Source organism: Syngnathus scovelli, chromosome 5, assembly GCF_024217435.2.
Source record: "Syngnathus scovelli strain Florida chromosome 5, RoL_Ssco_1.2, whole genome shotgun sequence".
Taxonomy (NCBI): Eukaryota; Metazoa; Chordata; class Actinopteri; order Syngnathiformes; family Syngnathidae; genus Syngnathus; species Syngnathus scovelli.
The window spans coordinates 15830607-15846226 of NC_090851.1; the positions used below are offsets into that span (position 1 = coordinate 15830607).

At 41.5% G+C, this 15620-nt stretch overlaps 1 protein-coding gene across 4 annotated transcripts in view; it reads left to right on the top strand.

Moving 5' to 3' along the window:
- Positions 1-13710, top strand: part of wdr17 (WD repeat domain 17) — a 72746-nt gene extending 59036 nt beyond the window's left edge. For 2 of the 4 annotated variants that reach the window (XM_049721510.2, XM_068650581.1), the window contains 8 exons: positions 1698-1809; positions 7794-7935; positions 10302-10404; positions 10497-10598; positions 10842-10940; positions 11832-11899; positions 11984-12072; positions 13293-13710. In XM_049721510.2, the coding sequence (XP_049577467.1) occupies positions 1698-1809; positions 7794-7935; positions 10302-10404; positions 10497-10598; positions 10842-10940; positions 11832-11899; positions 11984-12072; positions 13293-13412 (835 nt within the window). In that variant the 3' untranslated portion in view covers positions 13413-13710. Of the gene's footprint in view, positions 1-1697; positions 1810-7793; positions 7936-10301; positions 10405-10496; positions 10599-10841; positions 10941-11831; positions 11900-11983; positions 12073-13292 lie in introns of those variants that run through there. The other 2 variants (XR_007481578.2, XR_007481579.2) reach the window with 2 other exon arrangements.
- The last annotated feature ends 1910 nt before the right edge of the window (positions 13711-15620 follow it).

Below are 15620 nucleotides of genomic sequence, written 5' to 3' on the forward strand. Positions count from 1 at the left end.
CTTACAACACACAATCACGTTCCACAGAAAAATACAAGTTCTTATTATTACCTCCTGCTTCTTGTTCCCAAACTGCCCCCCATCTGCTCTTTGAATTTGAAAGGTACCATCAGGTGCAGTCCGCCAGCAAAAACGGGAATTCGGAACTGACATACAGTCAATGACAGGTGTAAGTGCCCACTTCCAGTGTTGGGCAAGTTGCTTCCAAAATGTGTTTCGGACTATAAGTCGGTAGTTTTTGCACAAGCTTATAGTCTGGTGTGCCTTATTTATGGATTTTTCCTAATTTTCATGATATTGTAAGAGGATTTATTTTGGTAATGCAGGTGATAGAAGTGAGGACATTTCCTGCATTTTATAGGCTTATACACGAACAAAACGGGATTTTCTCCTAATTTTAGCAGGTGCGGTTTGTAGTCCAGAAATTACGGTACTGGAATTTGAAAGTAATATATCTTTATATTACTGTCTGAGAGTAATAAATTAAGTTTGTTCAATTGGGCATGGCTAATCAATAATCACTTTATAATTTGCTGACTCAGATGAGATGGTGTCACGTTTTGTTGTTTGTGCCAGTCTTCTGACAGTCACAGACCAGCTTGTAGGGGAAATGGCCGTTGAGGAAACAGCCTGCTTCCTAATAAGAAATCCTGCTTAATACAAATGTAGCAAGGAGGAAGATGAGCATTCATGATCGCCATCAAAGTCAGTTTATTCACTTGTTGAATGCCACCGGCGCCAGGACACCACACTTCATCTATACATATGTAATAGCTCACCATGGCCATTTAATAGTAATTCTGAGCTATAACTCACATATGACAGCTTCATAATGTCTGGTTTATTCTACCGGATAGTTCAAATGGTCATGTGCTTCTTTGGGAACGTCCCAAGGGACGCCGTTAAACAATGTGTTAATTGTGATGTTGCAGCCTAAGAGAGGGGTGAAACAGTACATTTATACAACATATACTGTCAAATTAATCTTATGCATCATCTAGTTATGAAAAAAAATACTGAGCTAATAGTGAATCTTTGTAACATTTGTATAAGTAATAATTTCTAAAGGTAACAAATTAATCAAAATATATTATGCCTCTGGTACTACAAACTCAAGGCCCCCAAGCCAAATGTGGCCCACCAAATCATTTAATGTGGCCTGTATGTGAGACCTTGAAAGGCCTTGTCTTACAATATGTTTTTCAAAGCGTGCGTTGAACATGATAATAAACTACATTTCCCACATCGTATGCCCATTGTTACTTATGTAGTGACAGCATCCTGCCACTAAATTTCTGTGAAGGCTACTTGTTCACAGTGCATCTAATAGAGCCAACATAAAGTTGGAGGAGCTTCAGGTGGGAAAATCTGTCCACGGGACATCGATTTGTCTTTATGTGGACTCCAAAGGTTTTTATGCAAGAGTTGCGAGAAAAAAAACATTGTTGAAATTGAAGTGTACAGTTTGCCAAACGCCATAACAAACTTTTGGAAGAATTTGCATTGGTTTAGCATTTATATGGTTAGTTTTAAACGGAAGCCAAGAAAGAAAATTATGTCAAGCTTTCACGGGCCACATGAAGTGACGTGGAGGGCTTTATGTATCTGGCTTTTGAGTCGACAACTGTGATTTGCAGTTTAAAAAAAAAAAAAAATGTACTAATTCATTTATTGTTCTTTACTGTGTTTACATTTAGGAATCTATCAGTTGATCTACTTAAAATGATTCCTGAGAATGATATTTTACTGGCTAAGGTCTGTGCCTTTTACTCTGGGAGTACTGCAGAAATCAACCAGTTACATGAAAGGGTAAGTAGGACAAGAGTAATCAGGCCTCTAGACTAATTTTTTGTACACTTTGCGCTAATGCGTCCCAACTTTTATATTTCTGGTGACATGAGCACTATACTAGTTAGTTTTACCAAAATTGTTGAACGCATCATGTTCACATAGCTGCCAACCTATAGAAATTCACTTGTTGAACAATCTGAATTTTGTTATTTGTAAATTTCTGCCAGAAATATGACAGTGGGACTGCACTTGGGAGTATTTTATTTACAGTGTAGTTAGTAATATTGATGCTTCCAAACAATATCACACAAAATTATTTGCTTAGCAGTGACGTTTGCATGAACAATTAAAAAAAAAAAAAAAAAAAGGCAGGGCTCCAAATATTTTAGTTAGTTTAGTTTAGAATTAAGGACCAAAATAAAACAAGCGATTAAAAACCATTGATCCGCATCAACAAGCCGTGACTATTTATTCAGTGTCGTGCAAATACCGTATTTTCCGGACTATAAGTCGCTCCGGAGTATAAGTCGCACCAGCCATAAAATGCCCCAAAAAGTGAAAAAAAAACATATATAAGTCGCTCCGGAGTATAAGTCGCATTTTGGGGGGCAATTTATTCGACAAAATCCCACACCAAAAACAGTCATGAATGAGCAACAACAGGCTAAACAATAGCAACAACAGGTTAAACGATAGGTATGCTAACGTGACAAATACAAACAAAGAGCTGAGAACGGGCCTGACGTAACATATAGAGTGATTAAGGACAACTATTACATGAATAACATGTTTATAAAACCATCGGTGTCACTCCAATTCATTAAATAGCAACAACAGGCTAAACGATAGGTATGCTAACGTGACAAACACAAACAAAGAGCTGAGAACGGACCAAATAATAATAAATAATAATAATAAATATAAGAGGAGCAAAAATAGAGCAAGTGTACATACAGCAAACAGTGGACTTGGATATGGTGCTTTAAAGTGTTCCATCCATCCATCCATCTTCTTCCGCTTATCCGGGGTCGGGTCGCGGGGGCAGCAGCTTTAGGAGGGACTCCCAGACTTCCCTCTCCCCAGCCACTTCATCCAGCTCATCCCGGGGGATCCCAAGGCGTTCCCAGGCCAGCTGAGAGACATAGTCTCTCCAGCGCGTCCTGGGTCGTCCCCGGGGTCTCCTACCGGTGGGACATGCCCGGAACACCTCCCCAGGGAGGCGTCCAGGAGGCATCCTGATAAGATGCCCGAGCCACCTCATCTGGCTCCTCTCAACGTGGAGGAGTAGCGACTCTACTCCGAGTCTCTCCCGGATGACCGAGCTTCTCACCCTATCTCTAAGGGAGAGCCCGGACATCCTGCGGAGAAAACTCATTTCGGCCGCTTGTATCCGAGATCTCGTTCTTTCGGTCACGACCCATAGCTCGTGACCATAGGTGAGGGTAGGAGCGTAAATCGACCGGTAAATTGAGAGCTTTGCCTTTTGGCTCAGCTCTCTCTTCACCACAACGGACCGGTACAGGGTCCGCATTACTGCCGACGCTGCACCGATCCGCCTGTCGATCTCACGCTCCATCCTCCCCTCACTCGTGAACAAGACTCCAAGATACTTGAACTCCTCCACTTGGGGCAGGATCTCATCCCCGATCCGGAGAGGGCATTCCACCCTTTTCCGATCGAGGACCATGGACTCGGATTTGGAGGTGCTGACCCTCATCCCGACTGCTTCACACTCGGCTGCGAACCGTTCCAGCGAGAGCTGGAGATCACGGCCTGAAGAAGCCAACAGCACCACGTCATCTGCAAAAAGCAGAGACGCGATGGTGAGGTCCCCAAACCGGACCCCCTCAACGCCCCGGCTGCGCCTAGAAATTCTGTCCATAAAAATTATGAACAGAATCGGTGACAAAGGGCAGCCTTGGCGGAGTCCAACCCTCACTGGGAACGAATCCGACTTACTGCCGGAAATGCGGACCAGACTCTGGCATCGGTGATACAGGGACCGAACCGCCCTTATCAGTTGGCTCGGCACCCCGTACTCCCGAAGCACCCTCCACAGAACCTCCCGAGGGACACGGTCGAATGCCTTCTCCAAGTCCACAAAACACATGTGGACTGGTTGGGCGAACTCCCATGCACCCTCGAGGATCCTGCCGAGGGTGTAGAGCTGGTCCACTGTTCCACGGCCAGGACGAAAGCCACACTGCTCCTCCTGAATCCGAGGTTCGACCTCCCGACGGACCCTCCTCTCCAGCACCCCTGAATAGACCTTACCAGGGAGGATGAGGAGTGTGATTCCCCTGTAATTGGAACACACCCTCCGGTCCCCCTTCTTAAAGAGGGGAACCACCACCCCAGTCTGCCAATCCAGAGGCACTGTCCCCGATGTCCACGCAACGTTGTAGAGGCGTGTCAGCCATGACAGCCCCACAACATCCAGAGCCTTTAAGAACTCTGGGCGGATCTCATCCACCCCCGGGGCCTTGCCACCGAGGAGTTTTTTAACTACCTCAGTGACTTCGACCCCAGAGATTGGAGAATCCGCCTCAGAGTCTCCAGGCCCTGCTTCCTCAATGGAAGGCGTGTAGGTGGAATTGAGGTCTTCGAAGTATTCTCCCCACCGACTCACGACGTCCCGAGTCTAGGTCAGCAGCACGCCATCCCCACTGTAAACAGTGTTGACGTTGCACTGCTTCCCCCTCCTGAGACGCCGGATAATGGACCAGAATTTTCTTGAAGTATTCCGGAAGTCATTCTCCATGGCCTCGCCAAACTCCTTCCACGCCCGGGTTTTTGCCTCCGTAACTGCCGAAGCCGCGTTCCGCTTGGCCATCCGGTACCTGTCAGCTGCCTCCGGAGTCCCGCAGGCCAAAACGGCCCGATAGGACTCCTTCTTCAGCTTGACGGCAACCCTTACCGCCGGTGTCCACCAGCGGGTTTGGGGATTGCCGCCACGACAGGCACCAACAACCTTACGGCCACAGCTCCGGTCGGCCGCCTCAACAATGGAGGCGCGGAACATGGTCCACTCAGACTCAATGTCCCCCGCCTCCCCCGGGACGTGGGAAAAGCTCTGCCGGAGGTGGGAGTTGAAGCTCTTCCTGACAGGAGGTTCTGCCAGACGTTCCCAGCAGACCCTCACAGAGCGTTTGGGTCTGCCAGGTCGGACCGGCATCTTCCCCCACCATCGGAGCCAACCCACCACCAGGTGGTGCTCAGTTGACAGCTCCGCCCCTCTCTTCACCCGAGTGTCCAAAACATGTGGCCGCAAATCCGATGACACGACTACAAAGTCGATCATCGAACTGCGGCCTAGGGTGTCCTGGTGCCAAGTGCACACATGGACACCCTTATGTTTGAACATGGTGTTCATTATTGAAAATCCGTGTCGAGCACAGAAGTCCAACAATAGAACACCGCTCGGGTTCAGATCAGGGGGGCCGGCTTTAAAGTGTTAATTGCTTTATTTGATGTTTTCTCTATTTTTTATGTTTTGAATATGTTCAAGATAAAGATATAAAAGCATGTGAAGTGATCAACTATACTAAAAATAACATGGGAAGTGGTCAACTATACTTGTAAGTAAGTGATGTCTTAATGCTCAAGTAAAAATTTGTGAAATAAAACATATATAAGTCGCTCCTGAGTATAAGTCGCCCCCCCACCCAAACTATGAAAAAAAAGCGCGACTTATAGTCCGGAAATTACGGTATTTAACAACTATTATGACAGTAGGATGCGTTTTTTTTAATTGATCCATCCATTTCCTGAATCACTCATCTGCATACCGTGGCGACTGGCAAGCATGCAATTAAGTTGTCATTAGTTGTAGTCTTTTACAATCTATTATTCTATCGATTAGTCTATTGATTAATTGGATAGTCAGATAAACTGTCATATTGCATTAAAGTGTGTGGCAAAACCAGTTTTTATATTTCTCCTCATGTTTATTAAGCAATTATTGTTTATTTGATATATTTTAGTGGTAAAAACAACCGATCCATTCTCAACACAGTTTATCCCAGCTAACGACACTACACAAGTTGCCATTAGTTGTAGTCTTTTACAGTCTATTATTCTATTGATTAGTCTATTGGTTTATTGAATAATCAGATCCACTGTTATTTTGTTTATGGAAAAACAATTTTTTATATTTCTCATGTTTATTAAACAATTGTTATAGTTTGTTTTTACTGGTGCCAATGCCAAATACCGTAATTTCCGGACTATAAGCCGTAACTTTTTTCCAAAATTTTGAACCCTGCGGTTTATAGTCAGGTGCGGCTTATATAAGATTTTTTTCGTGATTTTTGTGATGACTTGATCACTTTTATACATTCGTAAAAAGGCTGTGGTATCTTGAAGAAAAATACAACAACAAAATACTATTTTGAAACACTACTATGGCTGCTGCTTATTCTGGCTGTGTTGCTTGTGACTATTATGAGCTTTAGTAGGAATGCACGCTAGGTGACCTGCCTCAAAGGGCTCTGAACCCTTTCTCTTACTCTGCCATGTGACTCAGAGATTTCACAAAGCAGTGGCGCCATTTGGACCATCTGCATTGTATTAAAACCCAATCAATCAGCATTTAAATTCAATTCTTGTGACATTTTGCTCACCAAAAACAAGTTGTAATGAATGTGAACTTTTAATGCATTTTATTCAGAAGGTTACTTTGAACCCTGAGGCTTAAATGGCGGCGCGGCGTATTTATGGATTTTTACAGCTTTCTGTATACTGTCTTTCTTTGTAAAAAAAATCATGTGCATGTGCGGCTTATGTAAGAAAAAAACTTATAGGCCGGAAATTACGGTAATCAATCTATTCTCAACACTGTTTATCCCAGCTAACTACACCTCAAACTGGTCACAGGGAACATATAGAGACAAACAATCACACCCACATGCACACCTCTACTGAACGGGACTTGATCCCATGCTGCCCGCACATAAGCCAGGCAAATGTACCCCTTCACAATCAGCAACTCACAACTGAGCAACATTTAAACTATCACACATGAAGGACTAGTGACGTACAAAGCTTTTTTTGGATTGATTAAGTTATTGGTTCAGTTATTGGGCCATTGTTTTCCAAAGAAAAAAGCAAATGTTTACAAATGTCCTTGATTTTGACTAAACTCAAAAGTCCGACAGAAATTAGAGCGAGGTTAAAATCAGTGAGTTTGGATGATATTAGGTTCCACAATAGCTCTAAACAATGACTCAATTATTAAAATAGTTGTTGATTAATTTGATAATCAATTACTGACTGATTAATTGTTTAATTTTGACACTTCTAGATGAAACTTTACTTTGTGCCACAGTTAGCCTCAAGTACAGTTGCACTGAAGCGCGTAACCAGGTTTTATGAATAAATCCAATTGTCCCTAATGCAGTGATTTCCCGCTAGTTATTGTTTCAGATCACCCTTTGTCTGGAGCTGACCTTGTATATGCAGGGAGGCTTGACGATAAGGTTTAAGTAGTAGTTTACCTTCACTGCCCACAGCGCCTGCCAGACCCCACAACATTTCCTGGAGGTTTGCTGTCTTTTCCGAGTTGTTGCACTTGTTGCACAAATGTGGTGAAACGTCAGTAGACAGGGTATATTTGAACTGTATTTGAATGTCAATTGGGTCCATGTGATTGTAGTATCCAACAATGGAGGTAACAGTACAGCTCAAAAGGAAACTCCACCGTTCAGTTGCCATCACTGGCTTCCGAGCGCGCTAGTGGCCACCCAAAGCGGCCACCTCCGAGTGCGCAAGTTTGTTGGATTACGAAGATTTGAGATTTGAGGCAAAGGTTGCTCGACATTTCGCGTCAAACTACCAATATGTTGAGTCAAGTTCTGGGGTTCTACTGTACTTGAAAAATGGTGACAACGGCAGAATGCGCAGAACTCCTAAAAATTAACTCATTGATTTGTATTTTTCTTGCATGTGCAACTGACGAAACTTATTAGAATCGGACTATGAACACGTGTCTTTTGTGATTCCAGTGTTGTCTCCCCTCATTAGAGGAGTGTAGAGCATTAGCTGAGGAATCCATGAGTGAAGGAGATCTCTTTTCAGCTGTTAAATTTCACCTTCTGACCACTGAACCTGAAAACGCCCTTAAGCTAGCAATTGATCATGTCAAAGGTATTGACAACTCATCATGATTTCATTCATAAACATATATGACAATGTAATATTGCAGACATCTATATTTTATATTGTTTTTGAACATTTGTGAATGACAGGTATATAAGATAGCAATTGATCATGTCAAAGGTAGTGACAACTCATCATGATTTCATTCATAAACATAAATGACAATGTAATATTGCTGACGTCTATATTTTGCATTGTTTTAGAACATTTGTGAATGACAGGTATATAAAGGTCAAATCGGTAAATTCTTTCTTTGAATCATATATACAAACCGGATTCGGCTGAAGTTGGGAAATTGTGTAAAATGTAAATAAAAACAAAATACAATGATTTGAAAATCCTTTTCAACCTATATTCAATTGAATACACTACAAAGACAACATATTTAATGCTCAAACTCATAAACTTTATTTTATTTTTCAAATAGTAATTAACTGCAACATGTGCAGTAGAAGTTGGGAAAGGGTATGTTTACCACTTTGTTACATCACCTTTCCTTTTAATAACACTCAATAAATGTTTTGGAAGAGAGGAGACTAATTCTCTTAGCTTCTCATGTGGAATTCTTTCCCATTCTTGCTTGATAAACCGCTTCAGTTGTTCAACAGTCCGGGGTCTTCCCTGTCGTATTTTACGCTTCATAATGCGCCACACATTTTCAATGGGAGACAGGTCTGGACTGCAAGCGGGCCAGGGGAGAACCTGGACTCTTTTACTTTGAAGCCACGCTGTTGTAACACGTGCAGAATGTGGCTTGAAAAAGAGCTATCAATCTGTCAATCCTGTCCGTGTCCGGGTGAGGCTTCCCGTGTTGAGTCAAATTAAGCCGCAGGCTCCACTCTTGCTGAAATAAGCAGCGGCGTCCATGAAAAAGACGTCGCTTGGACGGCAGCATATGTTGCTCCAAAATCTGTATGTACTTTTCAGCATTTATGTTGCCTTCACAGAAATGTAAGTCACCTATGCCATGGGAACTAATGCACCCCCATACCATCACAGATGTTGGCTTCTGAACTTTGCGTAAATAACAGTCCGGATGGTCCGCTTCCTCTTTGGTCCGGAGGACACAACGTCCAGTGTTTCCAAAAACAATTTGAAAAGTGGACTCATCAGACCACAAAACACTGTTTCATTGTGCATCAGTCCATTTTATATGAGCTCGGGCCGAGAGAACCCGGCGGCGTTTCTGGATGTTGTTTATAAACGGCTTTTGCTTAGCATGGTAGAGTTTTAACCCGCACTTACTGATGTAGTGATGAACTGTATTTACTGACAGTGGTTTTTGGAAGTTTTCCTGAGCCCATTTGGTGATATCCTTTACACACTCATGTCAGTTTTTAAGGCAGTGCCGTCTGAGGGATCGAAGGTCACGGTCATTCAGTCTTGGTTTCCGGCCGTGGCGCTTACGTGCAGTGATTTCACTAGATTCTCTGAAACATTTGATGATATTATTGACTGTAGATGTTGAAAACCCTAAATTCCTTGCAATTTTGCTGTAAGAAATGTTGTTCTTAAACTGTTCAACTATTTTCTCACGTACTCGTGGACAAAGTGGTGAACCTCGCCCCATCCTTGCTTGTGAATGAGTGAGCATGTTTGGGGAGGCTCCTTTTATACCCAATCATGGTACCCAATTAGCCTGATCACATGTGGGATGTTCCAAATAGGTGTTTGATGAGCTTTTCTCAGCTTTCTCAGTATTTTTTGCCACCTTTTCCAACTTCTACTGGAAGTATTGCAGCCATGAAATTCGAAGTTAATTATTATTTGGCAAAAAACAATTAAGTTTATCAGTTTGAACATTAAATATGTTCTCCTTGTAGTGTATTCAATTGAATATGGGTTGAGAAGGATTTTCAAATTGTTGTATTTCGGTTTTATTTACATTTTACACAATTTCCCAACTTCAACTGAATCCGGTTTGTAGATCGTACAATGCTTTTGGAAATGGTATTGGTACATGTGATTTGTCAGTGCTTTAACTGTTGCACTTTTCATTGATGTTCAAGTTTTCTTAACGACTAATTATTGATTGCTTTTGTGTGAAACACACTGTCAGTTTTTAGTACTTGTGTTTAAATTTACTTGAAATGGGCATTGGCAAAAAAACAACACATTTTGATTCTACATTGAAGATTTCACTATATGATTTATATTCATTGTTGGACCTGACTTGACCAATGTACTACACTTCATCATTCTACTGTATTTGGTCGTAAAGTTCGACTACTATACATTACAACGGTGCAAAAATAAATTTGTAATATTTGCTTGTAGTCAAATTTGCTTTTGTTTTTATGTTTGTATACATCTGCAGCATGTTTGATGCATGCTTTCATTTTAATCTCCATTAGAACAGCTGACTGGATCTGACTGGACGGTGGAGCGTATTCATCCAATACTTGACCTGTTGAGTTATATCAGAACTGACCGCCTCCTCATGGCTAAGTTCACTCAGTAAACCAATTATTATGTATTATTTCAATAACATCTACTTCCCATATAATGTCAGAACTGATCATCGTGTGTGCGTGTGTGCGTGCATGTAGAGCCCGCAGTGAGCTGTTGATCCTGTGTGGTTACATTGGCGGGTTGCTTGCCATAAGAAGACAGTACTCCGGCATTGTACCTGCACTCTATGAATACACCAGGTACACAATGATTAATCACTTACAAACATGTACTTTTACGTTTACAGAAAAGTGCACAAGTTTGTGTTCAGTTCAAGTTGACATTTGCTGGAAAATACATGAATTTTCTCCAACGGCCGGTGTGGCTGAGGCCGGTTCCCACTGCACCAGTCGACGATTATGTTTTGGCTAATCATAATAATCATAATTGCTAATACCAACATGTCCAGGTGTGCTACCATCTCATTTCCCTCTCTGTGACAGTCAGTTGTTGAAACGGAGAGAAGTGAGTGTTCCTCTGAAGATTGACCAGCTGTCAATGGAATTGGATGCCTGGCGAGTATGCACTCAGAGTAGCGACAAGTAGGTGTACACACACATCATCCATCACAAATTCTGTGGCATATTTCGCCAAAGTACAAAATAGGAACTTTAAGAGTCCACCAACAACATAAGGGACATTTTCACCAGCAACTCAATATAAATTACAGATTGTGCCTTGTACCTCTGTCATAATTGTAACACAGCATTTTATAAAACCATCATACCAACAGACAGTCAAATGTGTTGGTGGTTGTGAGATGGTCGGGGGTATTTATTTTTATATCAGGAAAATACATTTTTTGTTTGAGCCATTCATTTTGGATAAATAATGAAACAACCAATGGCTTTAAAAACACCCATTTTTAATGAGGAATAAGGCCACTCCATGTCTTGATCACGGAAAGAAGAGATCACAAGTTTCCCATTGGAACTCATTGGTAAGACTATTGTTTAAAATGTACAAAAACAGATACCAATTGGCACCAAAACTTATGATACATATTAAAAGGATTAGCATCTCCGTGGCTGACTTTAGAGAAATGAGCAGTCTCTCTGCAGCTGAAGTGCCCTCTCCGGTCTGTCTATTTCCTTTCACCAGTCGCCAAGATATGCAAACACGATGCATTCCGAGATTCATGTATGGGCACTCAGTGTAATATTGGTGAAATGTATTAAACAAATACATGCCCGCAGATATTGGCAAATATTTCCCTTTGCAATGGAAGCCCTCTATAGAATCGTGTTCTATGAAAATATTTTGCTCTTAAATTAAATGCTTCTACAACAAAAACAAAAAACTCACTACATATTAATCAATGTCAAGTCAAACATTATTTTTGGTCAACATTTTTTTTACAAAAATAGCACAAATCATATACAGTATTGCATTTACTTTAAAATATAGATTTAGAACAGTGCCTTTTTTAATAGCCCTCCATCAGAGAGTCAAAAAGAGGACTTCCTCTTCCTTGAGAAAAGAATCCTGCCTGTGAACTCAGGTAAGAACAGTCACAAACATAAGAAAGTTCACTGAAACCAAACAATTGTATTTAAAATAATACCTTATGTCCTTCCTCCACTAGTCTCATGCGGTGCTGATTATGTGACAGGCTCCAATCTGCCAAGTCACTCTGATGTTCAACTTTCTTGTTTTACTGGTTCCAGAATACAGGTGTGTGTGGTTCTTTTTTTGGTTTGTATGATTAGCCTGTTTGAGTTGGCCTCTTTGGCACGTGATCAGCTTGGTGGCTCGAGCTATGCTGTTAGCTTGCAATGACCCTTCTCTTGCTTTCACTGGCCTTCCCTTCTCTATGACACTTAGCATGAGTTGATTTCAGTTAAGACTACAAAATCACTCATTATCACACAGGCTAGGCAGACTCACCCCTTTGCAGGAGGGCGGCCAAATGTAGTAGAAGAATAGAGACCTTGGAGGTAGGGATTTGACCTTCTTTGGCAATTTTTCAGAGAAGGCTCCAAAGTTATGTCTCAACAAGACCAACAGAACCGGCAAACTAACATAACTTAACAGACTGACCGACAGGGATGGCAAACAGAAAACGACCGATGCAAAAACAGAAAGACAGGAACGACGAGAGACAAGAAATAATCTGACAAGGTTGTGACACGCAGACAGGACTTAAATACGTGACTGGTAACGAAAGGCAGGTGAGGATGATCACACTGATTATGGGCACACAAGAGGGAGGGGCGAGCACACAGACACACAGACAGAAACTATGACAATACATTCAAATTGTACTGCAACTGTGCTTTAATGATAATTGCACAACTGAAGTGTTAGATATTTATGCATAGTATATAAGTATGGTTAAGGCTGCATAGTTATACATAATTATATCAGTGTTATCTTTGTAAAAGTGCTGTAAATGTTTAGAGTACAGTACATAAAGATAAAGACAATCAGCAAACATCGGTCATTTGGTCGATTATTTTGGCTGATGCTTTAAGGTCCATAATTATTAAATCCAGGCCATTGAATCTGCCAGCTGTAATAAAAGCCAGAGGCGGTCCAAGTGTGGTGTGTTGAATTGTTCCTTTTTTATTGGTTGGGTTGTCATGATTCCAGATTTTTGTCCTCAGAATAGAGTAATTCCATTTTTTCGCTCTGCTTGATATAAACAAGTAACTTACTGACAAGCACATTTGTTTTATTTTATTGCTTTTACTGTTTCTTCAAACCAGAACGTTTCCATTGGAAATGACTTCAGTTTTGTGCCATGTCTGTGATTTGTCATGTTTTTCTACAAAACTAAACAACAGAATGAGGATATTCCTCTGAGACTGGCATAATTTTTCCATGGGTTGTTTGTACCAGTGTGCAGAAGTGCTTTTTAAAATGTAACTATTTTTTCTTTTTTTTACATGCAGGGTCCAGTATTTTTACTTGAAGATGGCAAATCAGCTATTTCCCTGAATGATGCTCTGATGTGGGCAAAAGTCAACCCCTTCTCTCCACTAGGTACAGGAGTGCGTATTAACCCCTTCTAACACCCCACGCACGCACACGCACGCACTCAAGGAGGGTGCACCAAATACATCAGAATAAAGTCCTTTAAACAAAGCATTTGTGGAACTACAAATACAATGTTAAAATGTTATAAAAGTAATGTTATAAAAGTTCCTGTTTGTACATTTTCTCTCTGTGTGGGGAATCATTCATTGTTAAAAAAAAGCGTGTCATCTTGTTTGTACATGCGTCATAAATATGGTAAGCCTCTGACTTCAGTTTATTTCATCACTGTAGAAAGAACAGTTGGACTGCAAAATGAAGCTGGTGTTGCATGGCTGTGTTGTTTTGTGTCGTTTTCTTCCCATAATTGTATAAATAAGAAAAATATAGATTATTGGTGGCAGTCATAGCGGTATGAAAAGGCACTGGCAATGAAAGTATACAATATTAAAGCTCAAAGAGCTTTGGTATGTCATGTATGAATGGAGCAGGGCGACCATGTGCAGTTTATTGAAGGGAAGGGAGGTAGTGGAGAACAGAGAGACAGGTGGGACAGAGACTCACTGACAGCGGGCAGGGAACAGAAGTCCACTCAGACCAGGAACAGAGACAGGTAGCGGGTATTGACCGTGAGCCTACACACGAGACCGGGGGGAACGCACAAGCGGGACAGGAACAACAGCAGCACAAACAGACGGACATTAACAGAGGAAGAAACACGCAAGCAGGGTTTAAATACAATGGTAAACAAGAGGGAGCAGGTGACAGTCATTACGGTGATACGGGGGCGTGGCTGAGGGAAAGTTCGCGGCTGAGTGGCATGTGGCACAGGCATGTGACATGATAATGCGATTGATTCAACAAAATAATGTATTCGTTTATTCATGCTTTATATTAGCTATAATTTTACAGATGGAGAGTTAAATTGGATGTTTTAATAGCTGCATTTACCTTTTCAGAGCTGTCATTTTACTCATGGATTGTCCGTATTTTGTTGGTCAAATGTCTGAACATAACCTGGTTACGACTGGAACATGTGATCTGGATAATAAAAAAAAAATCATAAAAAGAAAAAATCATGCATCACATCGCCCACATCGCCCACAGAGGTATATATATATATATATATATATATATATATATATATATATATATATATATATATATACACATATATACACACAGCTCAAATAAATTAAAGGAACAGTTTTTATCAGGGTATGGCATGAATTAAATTACACTTTTCTGATAAGGTTTTAGTCAGGTACGCGGCAGAGTTTTTTTTTAATCAGTTTCAACTGCATTGGTGTTGATGGAATTAACAACAGGTGCACTAGAGGGGCAACAACGAGATGGTCCCCAAAACAGAACTGGTTTTGTAGGTGGAGGCCATTTCAAGTTCCTCCCTCTTGATCTTTATTAACTGTTTTTCCACAAGTGTTGGCTTTTGCTAGAGTCATTATTGCGACTGGGAGCATGAGGCAATTTCTAGTTGAGCAGATTGTCCAACTCCTCCAGGATGGCGCATCCATGCGTGCTGTTGCAAGAAGATTTGATGTGTCTCCCAGTACAATCTCCAGAGCATGGAGGAGATTCCAGGAGGCAGGCAGTTACTCTAGGAGAGCTGCACAAGGCCGTAGATTGTCCTCATCCCATCAGCAGGACTGATATCTGCTGCTTTGTGCAAGGAGAAACAGGTTGAGCACTGCCCGAGCCCTACAGAATGACCTCCAGCAGGCTACTGGTGTGAATGAATGTCTCTGTCCAAACAGTCTGAAACAGACTTCACGAGGGTGGCATCAGGGCTGCAATAATTCCAGTAGAAGTTGGGAAAGGTGGCAAAAAAAAATACTGAGAAAGCTGAGAAAAGCTCATCAAACACCTATTTGGAACATCCCACATGTGATCAGGCTAATTGGGTACCATGATTGGTTATAAAAGGAGCCTCCCCAAACATGCTCACTCATTCACAAGCAAGGATGGAGCGAGGTTCACCACTTAGTCCACAATTGTGTGAGAAAATAGTTGAACAGTTTAAGAACAACATTTCTCAAAGCAAAATTGCAAAGAATTTAGGGTTTTCAACATCTACGGTCCATAATATCATCAAAAGTTTCAGAGAATCTGGTGAAATCACTGCATGTAAGCGCCACGGCCGGAAACCAAGACTGAATGACCGTGAGCTTCGATCCCTCAGACGGCACTGCCTTAAAAACTGACATGAGTGTGTAAAGGATATCACCAAA